Below are 16,981 nucleotides of genomic sequence, written 5' to 3'. Positions count from 1 at the left end.
GGTACCCTTCATTTAACTTTAAAATAAACAGCAAAACCCCAGCTAAAACCCCCAGGATAAAATGCAAAATTAAATATATTTAAGATACAATCCGTGTTACTTTATTTATTTTTTTTAAGAATAATATCTATAACGTTACAATTAGACTTGTGTAATGTTGTAAATGGCTGAGGGCCATGCATGGAGGGAGACATCACACATTGCACAGGAGATAATCCCTAAAGCAAATACTATGCAAATGAGAAGTTGAGCATTTATTTGACATACGGAGGAAATAGATGGCCAATGCAAGCAATATGTTTGACGGCCGTATTTAAATGATAAACCAAATCCTCACGCTTTGAACCGCTAACAAGAAAAACTAATCCCGCGATGATTTTAGTCATGTGACGCTGAGCTTCTTTAGCAAAGGAAACCGGGGGAGGTTGGCAGCAAATATACACAAGTGGCACACTACTGTAAAAGCAATGAACAATTAGCTTGTACATGTCTTTTTATGGCAGGCACTCAAGTCTCACTTACAGCAGATACTTTATCTCTCTTTTTAAGTGAGGTATTTTAGGTGATTTTGAAATCTGATTGGTTCTTGCAACAGTCCCATTGCCAATACAGTTTAAGTTCTATTCGCCAACACTAGTGCTTGTGAACACCCTGAGCAGATTTCATTGACTTGGATGCATATGGGCTGCAATCTGATCTGACTGTGAAAAAAATACAGATGCAAACTTCTTACAAAGTTATACATCATTAACAGTTACTAATTTTAATTTGTTGGCCCGTTTGAGACCATTTGAATGTGTTTCTAAACTTTTGCCTGGTACTGTATATTTGCGAAAACGAAAAAACAACAACACGAAACCCTGCTTTAGCTCAACAACAACTTGTTGATGCATAATGGAACAATACTAAATCAGGACCTAGAATCACTTTAAAGAAATCTTCACATCAGGCCAACAGCTTAGAATTTGGATCTTGTTTAACCAACCAACCCTTTTGGCCAAAGAGCGACCAACTGATTGATTTGAATAGTTTAATTTTAAAAACATCTTACCTGATCAGCTCCATAGGCAGCAGCAAACTCCATAAACTCCTCAATGCGAACAAAGCCGTCTCCATCCTGGTCTAACGCATCAAATACAGTTTTCAGAGGAGAGGCATCTTCTTCTTTTGTGTCCACAGCAGAAACCATTGGCAGGGAGTCATCTCCCACCATCTTAGAGATGGAAACCGTCTCCACACTTTGCTCAGACGTCCATCCAGTCTTTTCTGTGCAACTGCTTAACTCCAGAACATTAAAATCCTGCTGATTGTTAACAGCCGGTGACTGTTTCTCTTCCCTCTGTTCTGGCTTCACATCAGGAGCAGTTTCATCATTTACTCCCTCCTGGGGATTTAAGTTCCTTGCTTCCTCACTGCGCACACCATCAGTGGTTAAGCAAAAATCCAAAGCCATTCCCTCATTGCCTTGCTCCTCAGCTGCGGAGCATGTTTTGCTTTCCATCAAATCCTTTGGTGTACTTTCCACAGAGATGCTCTCACAGCTGACATCACTGTGGATGAAGACATCCTCAGTTGGAGAGTCTGACAGCGACAAAATCACAGGAGGTGAGTCATTCTCGCCTTGTAAGTCTAAAGTTCTGAATACCGAATGCACGGCATGTTCAACGCCGGAATTCTGGATTAAATCCAGCTGTGCACCTGTTGGACTATCGGGATGAAGGGTCAAGCTGCTATCAGGTTCTGGACTCTCCGAATCCAACAAAGATTCTTTTGGACAAGCCAGTGGTGTGCTGCTGTGGTTAAGTGGGAGGCTGTTCTCAGGTAGCCCTCGCTGGGTCAAACTACTGTTTACTGGCAGAGCTGTCACTTGATCTGGGAATAAACCTTTGTCTCCAGTTTCACGTGATAACGTCTGTACCGAAACCTCCTCCTGTGGCAGGTCTTCAAGTCGTTCACTGGCTCCATGTGACACGCCCGACGACTCAGAGATCACACAAGTGTGATCATCTATTAGCAGATCTGTGGAAAAAAGTGAGTCTCCTGGGTTTGACTCTAATTTCAAATTGGTTTGGGAAGACAGTACTACCGCACTATTGTTGATTGTTGTATCAGTTTGTCCTTTGAGGATGTCAGTGCCCCGAAGAGAAGTCTCCTCAAATGTAAAGTTGTTTCCAACCTCATCCGTCAAATTGGGAGAAAACAGTCCCGAGAGCATGAAGTCACTAGTTTCCTCTGGTTCCTTGTTTCTTTCCGTGTGAGGCGATGTGTCAGAAGTATTCGAACGGTGCTCTTCAAAAAACAATTCTCTACAGGGATAATCGGAAAGATACAAAAGTTTATCCAAATCTACTGGCGCATCCTGGTAGACTTTGTCCATTTCACTTTGCTGGGACGTCAGATTGGGGTCACCAAAATGTAAACCTGTCTGACCACTGTTGTTTTGACACAGGACACCTCCGTTGTCTGAGTCCAGGGTGAGAAATCCGAGAGGAAACGCTTGCTCCGACTCCCATTGCGCATGGCCCAAAGGGCTAGTCACCACTGTGGGTTCCATGTATTTTGGCTACAAGCGGCTTATTTCGAAACCGAGCTCACATGCCATACTTATGAAATGAGTACGACTCCATATTAATGCAGGCGATACATATATCGACTAATGTTTTTTTTTTTTAACTTGACAGGTCGGCAATGGCATGCAACAAACGTTTTAGCTAATACCAAACTCATTTTTGCTAACCTCTAAGCCATGCTTAACTTTTCAAATCATCAATTTGGTTTGACTCACTTGGTGCCTTTTGGGCATGGCAGGTCCACTCACGGCTTTTCCCAAATCTCGCCGACTCAGCCCGTACATCGTCAAATGTTCAAGTCAACAAATTAGCCAAAACGACACGAATAACACCTCGTCACCGAAACAAAAAAGCGAGCTAAATCGAATTACACGGAAATCTAACAAGTATTTTGTCAACATTAGCTTAGCCGCTCATGAGTTACGGTGCACCGAAACCAATTCGCGAGCAGGCATAAACAGTAACTGGGTGTAAGAAAAAAAATCGATTTACACTGAGCGTTTAAATGCCATTCCTAAAGGAATTGTCAAGCGTGTAACCTGAAAGGAATTCGGGGGAAAACTAACATTAAACTCCTCCTTTCAAGCATCCCACCGCTTGCCTGTCATTGGCTAGCCGTCGGGCTAACCCAAATTAGCTCATTCGCTGGCTACCGGGCGAAATATTCCGTCCACCACCCAATTGATAAAATTATATAGATAAAAAATAGCTCGGCCTCGGTGTCAGTTGATTCGTGGATATGGTCGTTGGTGGTATGAATCTTCGGTTTATTATTTTTGGGAGCGACGGAAATCCACCTGTGTCAAGGCTCAAAAATAAGGCCAACCCAAACCGTGACGAATCTGCTCTTTCCTCCCCAAAAATCCTACCGCACAAAACGTCTCCATGCTCCGATGAAAAAAAAAAAAAAGGATTAAATGGCGAAGATATGTTCCAGCGTTTGACCGCCGATGTAGTCACGTACGAGCTCTCTCTCGCATCAGCATCCCAAGCCTCCTCCTCTTCTTCCTCTTCGTCATCCTCCTCCTTCTTCCGTCGCCGCAGACACGCTGACGTTTCACGCAAGCGTACAAAACACTCCGCAATGTCACTTTTTAGGGGTTGATATTCCAAAACATATTTTTCCCTTTTTTTCAAGATCGGTTTGTAGTAACATTGCTCGTGGCTGCAAAATGTGATTATGATTAGTACGTTTAATATCAAATGTATTCCTTGTGTACGATAAAATTATTATGGATGCATACATTATGCAGATCAATACTCATGGTAAGTAATAATAACCGAGATAATGTTGCATAACTGTGCACACCGCCTAATAAAAGGATGTGGCTTAAGGTTAGAATTAATCACATTCACTTTAAATTGGAGCCAACAGACACCTACCAATGGAGAAAATATGGTAAAATAGTCACACTACAAAGAACTGGATGTCTCACGCAGTAAGAGGACACCAAAGTCCCCAAATCAATTCGGTTTTTGCAATTATGTCATTTACAATTATAAGTGCTTTTGTAAATTGTGGTATTAGAGCGCCCCCGCACGTCGTAGATCAGTATTGATTCTCCGATTGGATGGGATGGGCCCGCATTTTACACTTTTGAAGTCTTCCAAATTAACCTTTACCCATTTTCACTGCCATTGTACATTTTTACATAAGAAAGAAAACCGTCACAAAATGTTTTACCTCTATAATGAAATGGTCATTTCATCTCTCATAACTACAAAATATAATCTAGGCCTGTTTTGTTGGCAAAAAGCTTTATACAGAATCTGTTTTATATTTAGCAACACCTGGCTTTGGAAAAACATAACATTTTTCCGCCAATCACTATATGTCACTGGCATAGATAGCAGAATAAAAAATAGCCTACCATTTAAGTAGCCAGGGGATTGGATTATTAAATTAAAAAAAATAATTGAACCGCTACATAAAGGATCCAAAATTAAAGACAATAGATATTTTTTTATCCACCGGATGAACATCATACAATGGATTGTGAAAAAATGTACATGAAATGCATAATGACAGGATTTAAAACTACAGGATGTTCCTGAGGAAAAGTACAAGTGGAATGAAAGATTTCACTCATATTGAAGACAGAAACTGCATATTTCAATTCAGTATTAAAGTTGAAAATGCCATGCATTGAAAATGTGCTTGTTGGTTATTCATCTAAGATTATCTGGCTACAATCTTATAGCCTCAAAGAAATTATGTTACAGCACTTTGGCTTATGTTATGTTTATTTTTACTTGTCTCTCTTTTCCGATGACCAATAACCTGAAAAAAAAGAAGAAAAGGAAAATACATTATTTGCTGTGTGACAGTGAGACAAACTGCAAAAAATGAAGTGATTCCCAACCACTCTATCACAAGAAATAAGCCAAAAAAAAAGATAGCTACATAATATAACTGTATATAGATACAGTTATATTATGTATCTATATAATATATAATGTATCTATGTATCTATAACCCTAAATTTCCATCATTTCTTAAATGCTGACATTTTTACAGTATCAAATTCATCCCCTGGCAAAAAAAAAAAAAAAAAGGTGGGAAACACTGTTACAACTATCTACACCTCCTCCTACACACCTGGGTCAGGAGGAGGACGGGAGAGCCCCTGCTCAGAGTTTAGCGGATTTAGAAGCTGCTATACCCATCAGCTTGGAGACGTCGTTAGCCGCGGTCAGCCAGGACCCGCCGTCCGCCACCAGGATGGCTCCGGTCACGTAGGACGAGGCCCGGCTGGCTAAGAAGAGCGCGCAGTGGGCCATCTCCGTCTTGTTGCCTGATCGCTGCAAAGGAATGGATTGGAACAGACCGGCCGCCTCTCCTCTGGGACCACCTGAGTTTCAGAAAAAGTCTCGATTAAGTTTAAAGCTTTGAACATCAATTTAAATGAAATATTGATTGAAATGGTGAATGTGATTTTTACAGGACTAGGGCTGGTGAAGAAAAAGATAACTGACTGTAGTGAGAATTCTGAAGAATTCTCACTTTTATCTCTGATTTTTAAAATAAGAATACTAACTAATCTCAAAACTCTCATTTAAAGTCAGGATTCTTACATTATTCTCATAAGTCAGAAATCTTACCTGAAAGATCAAATCCTAGTCGGAATTTTGACTAGAGTGAGATTTCTGCAGATTTATCTCAGAATTCAGATTTCACTCTATGAATTCTCATTTTAAAGTCACTTTATTTTTCCATTTACTCTCTAATCAAAGTGAGAATTCAAAATTAAATTCATTCTGAATTATAGTCAGAATTCTGACATTATTTGTAGAATTCTTACTGAACCATAAAATAAATGTCTTTTTTTTCACAGGAAACAGGAATGGAGCCAATGAAACAAAAAAAGGGGGGGCTGGCAGTTTTCTCGTGTGTACATCAGAATTTGGACTTTAAAGTGAGAATACTAGCTTTATTCTTAGAATCCACACTTTAAAGACTGAATTTCTCTCTCAAAAGTCAGAATTCTGACTTCTGAAACTTCTGACTAATAAGAATAAACATAGAATTCTGACTTTAAATTGAGAATTCTCAGAATAAATGATAGTATTATCACTTTAAATTCATCACTCTGAGATTCAAGTCAGAATTCTCAGGCAAATCTGAGAAAACAGCAGAACACCCCTTCACTTAACCTAATCCTGTTTCGAGGGGAAAAAATGACTTTATATTTTAAGAAAGCATCTCACAGCTGTCAGATCTTTTTTAACAATCAGAATGATGGAGATTTTTATTTATTTATTTATTTTTTACCCAGTCTACGGAAGCCCTCTGTGCCAGAAATCGGACCGGGGGCCACAGCATTTACTCGTACCCCGCTTGGGCCCCACTCCACAGCCAAATGCCTGGTCATGGCATCTAGGAACAGAAGAAATAGTGGAAGAGGGTTACGATTCTCCAAACTGTCATTAACTCATTCAAAACCAGGGACGTATTTTCACGTCCAGACATTCAATCCCAGATACTTACTTAAGTACCTGGAGATTAATGTCCTTAATGTACTTAAGTATCAATTTAATGCTTAAGTGTCTGGAATTTAATGTCTGAACTCTTAAAAAAAAAGCACAAAAATAAACAAAAAAAAACATGAAGATCCATCCCTGGCATTGGATGAGTTGACTTGTAGAACATCACTATTAATCATAAAACATTAACATTAATACTTACCTAGAATAATTTCAAATTTTTCATTGATTAAAAAAAAAAAATCAGCTCATTTTTATGCTTAACAAGATCATCTCGCGGGCCAGATTAAACTCATTACGTAAATTTGACACCCCTGACTTAATGTATGTGTAGTTTGTATGGGAACACTGCCATCCAACGGTCACAGTTATAACTACAGTGCTCAGCAGGCCTAACATTAGATAAGCACTTGTCAAGGGTGTCAGCTACGCCCCATGAAAAATACGTATTTGGTTAGAATTGTATTATTTTTATTACTATTTTAAAAGATGAATACTCTCATCCATGGCACTGAAAGAGTTCAAATAAAACAACAAATCTTGCCATTTGCAGCCTTGGCAGATCCAGCATGCACCTGGAGCGCTTGTCCCCTGTATCCAAGTGTAGCAGAGATGTTGACAATGTTGCCTCCGTGATCCTGAATGTAAAAACAAATAGCTGGGCAAGACAGACATGTGTTTCCTTGCGCTTGTGAAAGGTGATGACTAGACCTGAACAATTGTTTAAAAACAAAATCTATTTGAGACTACTGTACCTTAAACCACTTGTCATACACAACTTTGCTGGTATTGAAGGTTCCCATGGTGTCTATCTCCATAACTGTCTTGAAGGCATTGAAGGAAAGAGCAGTGGCAGGACACAGGAAGTTTCCGGCAGCATCTGTCAAAAGATGGCAAATCTCTTTTTTTTTTTTCATCAGTGACGTGCTTAAAAAAACACACACACAATCTTGTACTACAGACTCAAGGGACCTTGACATGAAAAGATAAAATACAAAGTTGATGATTAAGCTAACATTTTTCACACTTGATCTTTGTTCCAGGTCTGTCTACATGTGTTCAACTTTGTACTATATAATGCGGGGGTCTTGTTTGATTAAAATTTTGCGATTATTTTTTATGCAAAATGTATTTATTTTTAGAAAATGATTCACAACTGATTCTAAAATGTTGAATAAACAAGTATGCATGTAACGTCAATTTCATACATTGAATTATTCTCAGCTTAAAAATAACAAAATAAAAGTGAGTGAAAAATGTTTACAAATGTAATTTGATTAAATGAATAATGATGATGAATATATTTTAAATTAAATATTTGAGTTTTTATTGAAGCAAATATAAACTAGATCGAATAAGTATGTATGCATGTTAATAGTTTAAATAATGATAAGTGAAAAATGACAACTAACTATCGTTCTGACTTTTAATATTTTAACTGTTTTTATTTACCTCATCTACAAATGACCTGTGCCCTCTGACAGTCTTAAAAACGAAACATAGCCTTTCGAACAATCGCCTGCTGTAATGTGTTTGGAATGTGCTGTAACTTTTGTTTTGCGTCTTACTGTTAACAAGGATGTCTATGCGGCCCAATTCTTTGAGGGTCTCATCCACAGCAGCTAAAATGCTCTCAGGCTGCCTCACATCCAAGCACAACGGGAGGCAGCGTCGTCTCGAAACGGCAGACAGCTTCTTTGCCGCCTGGAGGGGACATTAAACGATAATTATCCAACACGTTCGGAAAAGACAATCACATGATAATTAAAACCTCAGTGAGCTTGTCTTTGTTCCTGCTGGCGATCACCGTGTCACAGCCATGCCTGAAAAATGAGACTAAATAAATAAATAAATAACACATGCCGGAATTTTCACTAGTCTTGATTTGCACTAGTAGGGTACTATAATTTCATTATGATGTTGTTTTAGTCGTGCAAATTCAAAACATAATTGAAGAAAGGTTTTTTTTTTCAATTCAAAACATTGAACTTATATTATGAGACAGATTCCACAGAAGCTACAGTTTTCCTCACCTCATGAAGATTTCTGCTATCCGTAGTCCAATTCCTGATCCACCGCCTGTGATGAATGCCACCTGATCTCTGAAAAAACAGAGAATTTAACACCACTTCATATACAAAGCTTGTTGAATACCTACTTAAGTAAATCTGGGCTGTAGATGTGAGTGTATGAAGTCAGGCAGTCATCGGAAGAAACGTCTTCAGGGAGCAGATCACATACTCGCTGTGCTTCTGCCATCCTAGTCAAGAAATACAAGGATTTCAATCAAACATGACACAATTGCCAACACGATGATGCTGTGCCGTTTTATCCGCTATTTATAATCAAATACAGACTTCATCACTAATTGATCAATGAATTATCGTAATTACATTGATTGGCAGTCTTTAAACAAATTCAAGTCTTCGTGCATTAAATTATTCAAGCATTAATTACACGAATTCCAGATTTTGCAACTATTCAATTATAATCTCACTTATTTAAAACGCCATATGGCTATTTTGTTATAAATAAAGCAAAATACAGTCACGCAGCATGTTATCTTTCTACTTCCAATGAAAATCAAAACGAGATTTTCAGGAAAACTTAGTGTTAGCATCTTGACGCTGTGCTATGCAATGAAGTCTATTAGACAACAGCTAACTTTAGCCTGTGTTCTCGTTACCTGTAGAAAAAAAACCTGGCCAAGAACGACAAAAAGAGCTTTGAAAGCACCAATTTCCTGAGTAATTGATTGCGCTTGATCTGGAAGTACGGCTTTAGAAAGTGTCTCTAAGTTGGAACGGTTGTTTGTACCTTGGACGCTAGTTTTCCGAGACTGTTTACGAGGCATTCTGGGAAATGAGGTTTTCCAGGAAAGTGTCTTCGTTACTGATACTGCAGCCGTGTTTTTCACTTCTTGGTGTAATATTTTGTAAAATCTTCATGTTTGAACGACTTTACAAGTGTTTCGAACATTTTTTTTTACTACATACCTGATGGATAAATTATAAACGTATCAATTCGAAATCAAGAGCACCACTGATTTGTAATAATGAGTTATTTCAGACGATTTTAAGAGTAGGTTCAAATGTGCTACAAATGTGCCCTGTAATGATAATGATAATGATAATTGATCAATTGTTAACGACCGCCAGGTGGCACTACTGCTTAACATGTAAGCAGATCGAGGTTTATTTGCAGCTTTACAGCGTTCTTTTTTTTTTCGATTCACAAAGTTCCATGTTTTAATAGGGGAGGAAATCTCTACGGTTAATTCACTTCAGACAAAAAAGAAAACCGTTGAAGTGTTATGAGAATAAAGCTCTGTATTCACATTAAAGCGTCCATCAAAATTTGTTCCAGCATATCTCCAGAGGACCAACAGTTACATTAAAACCTCTAGTGAAAGTTTTAGATACAAAGCCCATTCCTACCCTTTGGATAATTTTCAAGCAAAACTTTTAAACAACTTATATTTGAACAAAAATAGTGTGAAATGCACATGGTTCATTCAAGAGGCCAGTGGTTCCCTCCCACATTCCCAGAAGCATGAATATTAGGTGAACTGGATTTGACAATCCAAACTGTCCTTCCAAGCTGTCCTTAGGTGTGTTTGTGAGTGTGAATGGTTGTTTGTCTCTGTGTGCCCTGCGGTTGGGTGGCAACTACTTGAGAGCGTCCCCCGCCTACCCGAAGACAGCTGACAGAAGCACCAGAAAGTCAGCAACCCGAGAGTAGCTAAGTCGCTAAGGAAAATGGATGGATGCTAAATAAATGGACTATCCCTTCAAGAGTACTCACAGACATATACTCGTTATCCTCTTCCCAAAAAAGGACTTATAATGGATTCAAGATATTTCCATTCTTTTCATTCGGGAAAGAAGATCCGTGATGTTTGAGCCACAAACCCAATTTTTAACACAGAGCGCCGCTTCAGTCCAATACGGCTGCCGGGCCCAGGCAGTAGAACAGACGTGCTACAAGCCCACAGCTCCAACGCTTGCTCCTGGGTTCGGTCCAAGTTGATTTTGAGGCGGCGGGTCGGCGTGGCAGGGATTGCCGAACTGTCCTCGGTCCTGCTTCAGACCCACAAGCCTGCTGCTGATCTCCCACAGCCTGTGAGCTGCCTCCTCATCTACGGCCTGGGGGGCCGGCTCCTTTTCTGTCAGCACGTCAAAGTAGCGTCCCGTCACCCCCTCCAGCTCCTCGGCCACTGCCAGGTAGATGCTGGGCTGGGCCCCCAGCTCGGGGCTCTTCACCAGCAGGGAGAACAGGGGACCTTGGGGGGGGTGCGTAAGCGTGGCAGAAACATTGGCGAGCGTTCAAAGAGTTGGATTAGGATCATGTTGATTTGAATTTTAAATGCATACGCAAACATGTTCTTTTTAGAGAAAAGAGAGCATCACTTGGCAACTGAAGGCTGAGCAAAGGATGGCCCGAGGCCTCTCATGCATTTGCATTATCAAGAGTCCTGTATTATTTATTGCTTTAATTTTTTCCCTAGAATTGGTGGATGAAAGAGTATTTTGTGTTATTTTTGCATTCTTTTATCTCTTTGGATATGAATTATGCTGCCCATTTACCATTCAAATGTATTTACTTGTTCATTTATTCATATGGTATTCACATTTAATTTATTGCAAATAACATCGAAATACAAAAAGCAATTATACAAACACATTCGACAGTTTCCTTAAAATTGCTTGAATCAAATATATCAATGTTTTTAGGGTAAACATTCTCATTATATTCCGATGCAACAGAAACAATTATAAAATAAACAATTATAAATACACATTTAACATTTACATTAACTGCGGTTAAAAACTGAGCATGAATGGCTGTAAATAATCAAATGGAAAATATTGATTAAGAAATATATTCCAAAGATGTACCTTTTTGAATTCAATTTTATTAAATAGCCGATTACTCCAGATTATAAAACATATGTTTAAATATACTGTATTCAATATTAACTGATAAAATATGTATCAACATATATATTTCAATAATAAATAGATTAGATGTACGAAATAATAAAATGATAATGCATTAATAGCTTTCATGATCAACCTCGACCGCATATGATCTGACTTGTCTTATCTTTATTCCTTAATTCATTTAATATCAGCTATTTTAGGCTTTCTTACAGTCCATGGGTGTTAAACATACGGTCCGCGGGCCGTATACGTTTGTGTTTAACCCGGCCCGCGAGATATTTTTTGAATCACCATAACTCCTGAGCCGTTTGCGCTAGCAACGTAAATCCAACTGTTTTGGAAATCAGAGAACTGGAACTTTGTGATGATACCATATACATTACGGTAGCTGACATATTTTCAAGTGTTGGGGAAGCGGAAGCAGTGCGTTGTGTACTAAGATATGTCTTTTATGAATTAATGGAAAAAATACAAGAAAATGTCTATTCATTTCATACAATTTAAGGAAAAATGCCATTTGAGGTGTACACTTTATAGGGTACCCAAAATATATTTTATTATCTTTATTTATGTAGTTATCTTTCGCTTTTCAAAAATGTATTTAAAGTTGACCCCCGCTTTTCGCAATGAATTGAGACCGGTCTGACGCGCATTGCAAAAATCGACATATTTTAAGTTATAATCCCAACCCTAGTCTAACTCTTTGAAAAAAAATGAAAATAATCACCTGGGATTGAATGTCTGGACTCTTAAACAAAAATGCAAAGATGTTTTTGAGATTGAATGACGTCAGGATGGATACAAATTTCAAAATGCTTTTCCTTTATCAAGGATTTTATGATACTCACTGAGCAGAGTGGTGGAGAACTGGGATTGGTGGAGACTGGTATGCCTGCCGAGCTCAGTGGAAACAACGCCGGGGTGCACAGCATTCACCGTGACTCCTGTGCCTGTCACATAAAACAACAACGTTGCTGAGAAAATACAATGGGCCAAAAGTAGCTATAGCACCTTTACGATCCACCATCTTTATTTTTGAGTCCAACTATATTCTATTACCCTCAGCAATTGAGTTAAAAGTGTAAACCTATGTACTTTTGGCTTGCCTTATAGAGATCTAAAAAAAAAAAAAAATTATAACAATAAACGCTGCACTCCTTCCCACACACGCCTCTTGACTTGCCTTGTAAACGCTTGGCCAGTTCTCTGGTGAAGAGAACATTGGCAAGCTTGCTCTGACAGTACGCTTGCTTGGTATCAAATTTTTTCCTCTCCCAGTTGAGGTCCTCAAAGTCCATCTTGCCAACGAGGTGGGCGAGCGAGGACAAGTTGATCACCCGACTGGGGGCGGATTCTTTTAACCTATCCAGCAGAAGATTGGTCAGTAAGAAGTGGCCTGGAGATAGACGAGAAAATATTTGTTAATAGATTTTGACTCGGGCGTCTACTCGATCATTTCCATCCATTTATGCATTTTCGACTTTCAAACCAAATGTGTGTGTGTGTGTGTGTGTATATATGTGTGTGTGTGTGTATATATATATATATATATATATATATATATATATATATATATATATATATATATATATATATAGACACAAAATTTTGATTTTCTTCAATCATTGACAACGTTAATCGATTTTAATGGCAGAAATAAACACAACAAGCACTTATTTAAAGGTTTGATATACATTTAAAACAAATCCTGTGGAAAATATTTCGACAAAAAATATGAATACTGATTAAAGATCAGCAGTAATGTTACCATATCTATTTGATAGATTATTTTTCAGGTGTTATTAATATCTAAAAGGCATTTTTCTACTAAATGTCGACTGAAAATGACATCACCGGTACTTCAAGGCTCAGGTAACAACCAATCATGGCTCACCTGTTGGTCATGTGACATTCATAAGCTGAAATGTGATAGCTTGGTTGCTACCTGAGCCATCAGAACATGTGATGTCATTTTCAGTTGACAGCAAGTGAAAAAATGTGTTTTGATAAATATTGATTGTATGTGAAACATTATTTAATGATTGCGTTAATTAATTTATCCCAAATAGGTAATTTTACATTGCGTCATTTTAAGAGTCCAGACATTCGAGCCCAGGTACTATATATTTTTTTTTTCCAAATATTTCCACATGTTAAGCTAAAGTAGTTCCTAAAAATAGCTGGTATTCAAAAATGTTATCATAGATAAATTATTATAAAAAATAAAAATAAGCTCATTAGTACCTATTACAAACATGTTTTGTAAACCAATCCAGCATTCAGCCACTTTTCAAAATATGCTTTTTTAAAATGATGAATTAATAAAATTAATTTGATTTATTGCCTAATTTGTCCAACTCATTACATATTTTAAACAATCATCTAACTTTGCCTTTCAAACTCAAATTCATTCAAACTGCGCATGTACCTAAGTGGTTCACTCCAAATTGCATGTCAAAGCCATCCTCTGTTTTCCAGGCAGGACATCTCATGACCCCGGCATTGTTTATTAGCACATTCACATGCTGCTCTCCTGTAAGGCAATATCAATTTTCAGACACCCATATGCTTACAGCGGAGAGGAGAAAACAAGATTGTGTAACTTTTTTTTTTCAACTCACTTTCTTTGATCATCTCTGCGAACTGTCGTATGGATTTCAAGGAGGCCAAGTCAAGGTGGCAGGCGTAAACATGAGGATTCAGGGTGCTACCCCGGATTTCTTTTGCGGCCGTCTCGCACTTCTCAATGTCTCGACATCCCATAATGATTCGACCACCTGACCATGAAGAAAAGTGATCAAAAGACTTTTTGGGGCGACATGCCTCTCAATTTACTGTTAACAAGCAAAACATTGTTTAAAAAGCACATTTTCCACACCCATTTGTATATTTTAGTGCTTTTTGTGGGATCACACAGAATATAAAGTCCTAACTTTCAATACATGCCAGGCTATTGCCACTAGTGGTATCTGAATTACTGAATAAAATGTTCAAACCATAGATAATAATATGTTAAAGGCATTTATTAGTCATAGTTGAATAAAGTGATTAAAATTGCATTTGTGGAATATGAATTAAGCAGCAAAATTTACCTGTCCATCTATGGGAGCCATTTTGTCACTGGCTATTGACAGAAAATGGCATCACAGTTGTTCAGTGCTCAGGTTACAACTCACAGATCTTCTGTTTTGCAGCAGGTAATGTGACATTCCCAAGCTGTGCTGCGATTGGTTGTTACCTGAACTGAGAAACTGTGATGCAATATTCTGTCGATAGTAAGTGGCTCAGATGGATAAAAAAAAAGCACATTTTTCTGCATAAGTCAAATTTCACATACAATATTCATCAAAATGAATGTTAGACTAATCTGGCTACATACAACATATTGTAAAGAAAAGATTTGGATATACTTCCCCTTTTAAGTCCAAGACATAACATTGTTTATTACTGGTATGAATAATTGTAGTGGAAGACTGGATTATTATTTTCATGTATTATTGGAGAATAATTTTGTAGCATATTCCCATTCCTAATCCTTAATAATGTCTCCAAACCTCTCTTGGCCAGTTCCCGTGCTGTCTCTTTCCCGATTCCGGTGTTGGCCCCCGTTATAATCACAGTCTTCCCATCAAGCTTGGCTTTGCTAGGACATCGACCACCAGTAACGTGGTTCCTACAAAAAGAAATCAACATTTCAGGTTGACCTATTTGCAACAGCTGCCTCACAGTTCTGACAAGACTTGAGGAAAAAGAGTGATGATAAATTACAGGAGGAATTGGGTAACATTTGTTTCTTGACAGAATCAGTGCATATTACTCAGTTGGAATCAGGTGTTTTTTTCGATCATTCATGAATACAAGACAAATCGAAATATAGTCTACAATAAATTCATGTGCAGTGTCAAAAATTCAATGAAGTTTAATCTTTCCTTGACTAGCATATTCGACTTTGTTTCAAAGAAAATAATTCCAAACAGAATGAAAAATCAGCCGTTAAAACGTGTATTTAAAGTCAGACAAATCACACACCAAAAAAAAGCATTGGACGATAGAATGAAAATGTAATGTAAAGCATATGAAGTTATTATGCATTATAGTTATGCATTGCTAATTCAAGAGCTACTCACTTCAGTAACACAGCACATCCGATAACAGTTCCAAAGATAGAAACTGGCAAGACATACTTGCTCATTTTGCACAAAGTATGCTAAATAAAACGTTTTGTGCTGTTTCCTCAGCTGATACAGCTGCACCAGACCGCTCACAAGGTTACGGATGCTTTTTTATGACGTCAATGTGTTAATTGGCATTGTGGGAATTGTAGTCTGTTCCGGAAGCGCTTTCGAAAACATACCTTTTATACATTTATTATTATTATTATTATTATTATTATTATTATTATTATTATTATTATTATTATTATTATTATTATTATTATTATTATTCACAGTGGGAAATGTTGATATGTCATTATGTACGATGAATGTCATATCATTTGCATATTATAAGGCAGTGTTGTTCACAATATAGCATCCAAATCTTGTGGAAGAAACTTTCAGTAAAGAGGCCATTTGAAATTGAACTTTTATCGCTCCACTGACGTTTATAGGGCAGCAAGGACACAGAAGGCAATTTCAGGAGGAAAGCTTTGGGAGTAAGAAAGAACGAAAGAAGGCCAGGTGGAAACTTGAGGCGACACACACAAAAGTAGGCCATGAGTCTGGTGTGTGACAAAAAGGAGATGAAAGACAGAGTGGCCGGAATAGAGCAGCCTGTTACTGTTACATTTGTTAATAGTGTGAAAGTGACTTATCCCCCTTGGTGTGCTTGACCTTCGGTGCTTCCTGCTGTCAGCATGAATACTTGACCTTCACCGTGATTAATAGCAGTGCTGTTTCTGTACTAGCCACAACAAAACAGAGTGAAAACAATCTTGGCCTGTTTTTAATGTAGAGGTAGCGGCATCTGTTCCTTTTCTTCGATGGACCTAAAATACCTTAAAACAGTTCTTCTCAGCCATTTTTCAATTGTAAATGGTAACGGTGAAAGGAGTGGACTTAGGTATATAACCCTGGGAATATATTTTCAACCAAATAGCCCTAAATTAGCACAAAGCATTTTTGGATGAAAAATAATAATAAAAAAGCTGAGTCCTGTGACATGAACAATGAACAAAATGAGCTGGAGTCCAAAAGTTGCTTCATGTTACAATTAATTTCCTTTTAATTTGAAAGAAAAACACGGTAAAGCAGACAGTCCAACACAAAAAATAAGTTGCAAAGTCTTTGCACCAAGCATGCAACTCAATGACAAGCCTAAATGTCAACATTCAAGTAAATCTCTAGACTTAAACCCTATAGAGCATGCATTTTACCTGACAAGTGTAGATGTCAAAGTTAATCAAGTTTTTATATTGGATAAATCTTGCAGACCACCAACCAAAATGCACCCAAAAAAACCCATTGTAATTGCATCACTATTTAC

General features: G+C 37.8%; 3 protein-coding genes across 7 annotated transcripts in view; all 3 read right to left on the bottom strand.

Moving 5' to 3' along the window:
- The window catches only part of rab11fip3 (RAB11 family interacting protein 3 (class II)), a 29,895-nt gene extending 26,315 nt beyond the window's left edge, over positions 1-3,580 (bottom strand). For both annotated transcript variants that reach the window (XM_088439481.1, XM_088439482.1), the window contains exon 1: positions 1,052-3,580. In XM_088439481.1, coding sequence (XP_088295607.1) covers positions 1,052-2,554 — 1,503 coding nt within the window. In that variant the 5' untranslated portion in view covers positions 2,555-3,580. The remainder of the gene's footprint in view (positions 1-1,051) is intronic.
- A 933-nt stretch (positions 3,581-4,513) lies between these two features.
- On the bottom strand, positions 4,514-10,479 carry decr2 (2,4-dienoyl CoA reductase 2, peroxisomal). 4 transcript variants are annotated; one of them, XM_088439489.1, is made up of 10 exons: positions 10,359-10,479; positions 8,713-8,814; positions 8,588-8,656; positions 8,326-8,377; positions 8,123-8,258; positions 7,310-7,434; positions 7,099-7,192; positions 6,343-6,447; positions 5,170-5,422; positions 4,514-4,851 (listed from the first exon to the last, which is right to left on the bottom strand). In XM_088439489.1, exons 2-9 carry the CDS (start codon positions 8,811-8,813, stop codon positions 5,202-5,204), a joined length of 903 nt encoding a protein of 300 aa, XP_088295615.1. In that variant the 5' UTR covers position 8,814; positions 10,359-10,479; the 3' UTR covers positions 4,514-4,851; positions 5,170-5,201. The 4 variants fall into 4 exon arrangements, with proteins under 4 accessions (XP_088295615.1, XP_088295614.1, XP_088295611.1 ...); XM_088439488.1 differs by lacking the exon at positions 10,359-10,479 and adding an exon at positions 9,372-9,419; XM_088439485.1 differs by lacking the exon at positions 10,359-10,479 and adding an exon at positions 9,241-9,389.
- On the bottom strand, positions 9,714-15,770 carry LOC148409470 (retinol dehydrogenase 13-like). Its single transcript, XM_088439484.1, has 7 exons — positions 15,625-15,770; positions 15,052-15,170; positions 14,119-14,274; positions 13,926-14,030; positions 12,681-12,893; positions 12,346-12,447; positions 9,714-10,836 (listed from the first exon to the last, which is right to left on the bottom strand). The coding sequence occupies exons 1-7, from the start codon at positions 15,687-15,689 to the stop codon at positions 10,535-10,537; spliced, it is 1,062 nt and encodes a 353-aa protein (XP_088295610.1). The 5' UTR covers positions 15,690-15,770; the 3' UTR covers positions 9,714-10,534.
- Positions 15,771-16,981: the final 1,211 nt, after the last annotated feature.

The sequence above is a fragment of the Hippichthys cyanospilos genome, chromosome 17 (genome assembly GCF_059441005.1).
Source record: "Hippichthys cyanospilos isolate Australia breed blue-spotted pipefish chromosome 17, RoL_Hcya_1.0, whole genome shotgun sequence".
NCBI lineage: Eukaryota > Metazoa > Chordata > Actinopteri > Syngnathiformes > Syngnathidae > Hippichthys > Hippichthys cyanospilos.
The sequence above is the reverse complement of the archived record's forward strand: the minus strand, read 5'-3'. Positions and strand labels throughout refer to the sequence as shown.

Coding starts and splice junctions, on each gene's coding strand:
- decr2 (XM_088439489.1), bottom strand. CDS start 8,813: ATGGCAGAAGCACAGCGAGTATGTGATCTGCTCCCTGAAGACGTTTCT. Junction 8,657..8,712: donor TACAGCCCAGATTTACTTAA/GTAGGTATTCAA, acceptor CTGTTTTTTCAG/AGATCAGGTGGCATTCATCA. Junction 6,448..7,098: donor ATCTGCCAAGGCTGCAAATG/GCAAGATTTGTT, acceptor TTCTGTTCCTAG/ATGCCATGACCAGGCATTTG.
- LOC148409470 (XM_088439484.1), bottom strand. CDS start 15,689: ATGAGCAAGTATGTCTTGCCAGTTTCTATCTTTGGAACTGTTATCGGA. Junction 14,031..14,118: donor CGCAGAGATGATCAAAGAAA/GTGAGTTGAAAA, acceptor ATTGCCTTACAG/GAGAGCAGCATGTGAATGTG. Junction 10,837..12,345: donor GTTCTCCACCACTCTGCTCA/GTGAGTATCATA, acceptor ACCCCCCCCAAG/GTCCCCTGTTCTCCCTGCTG.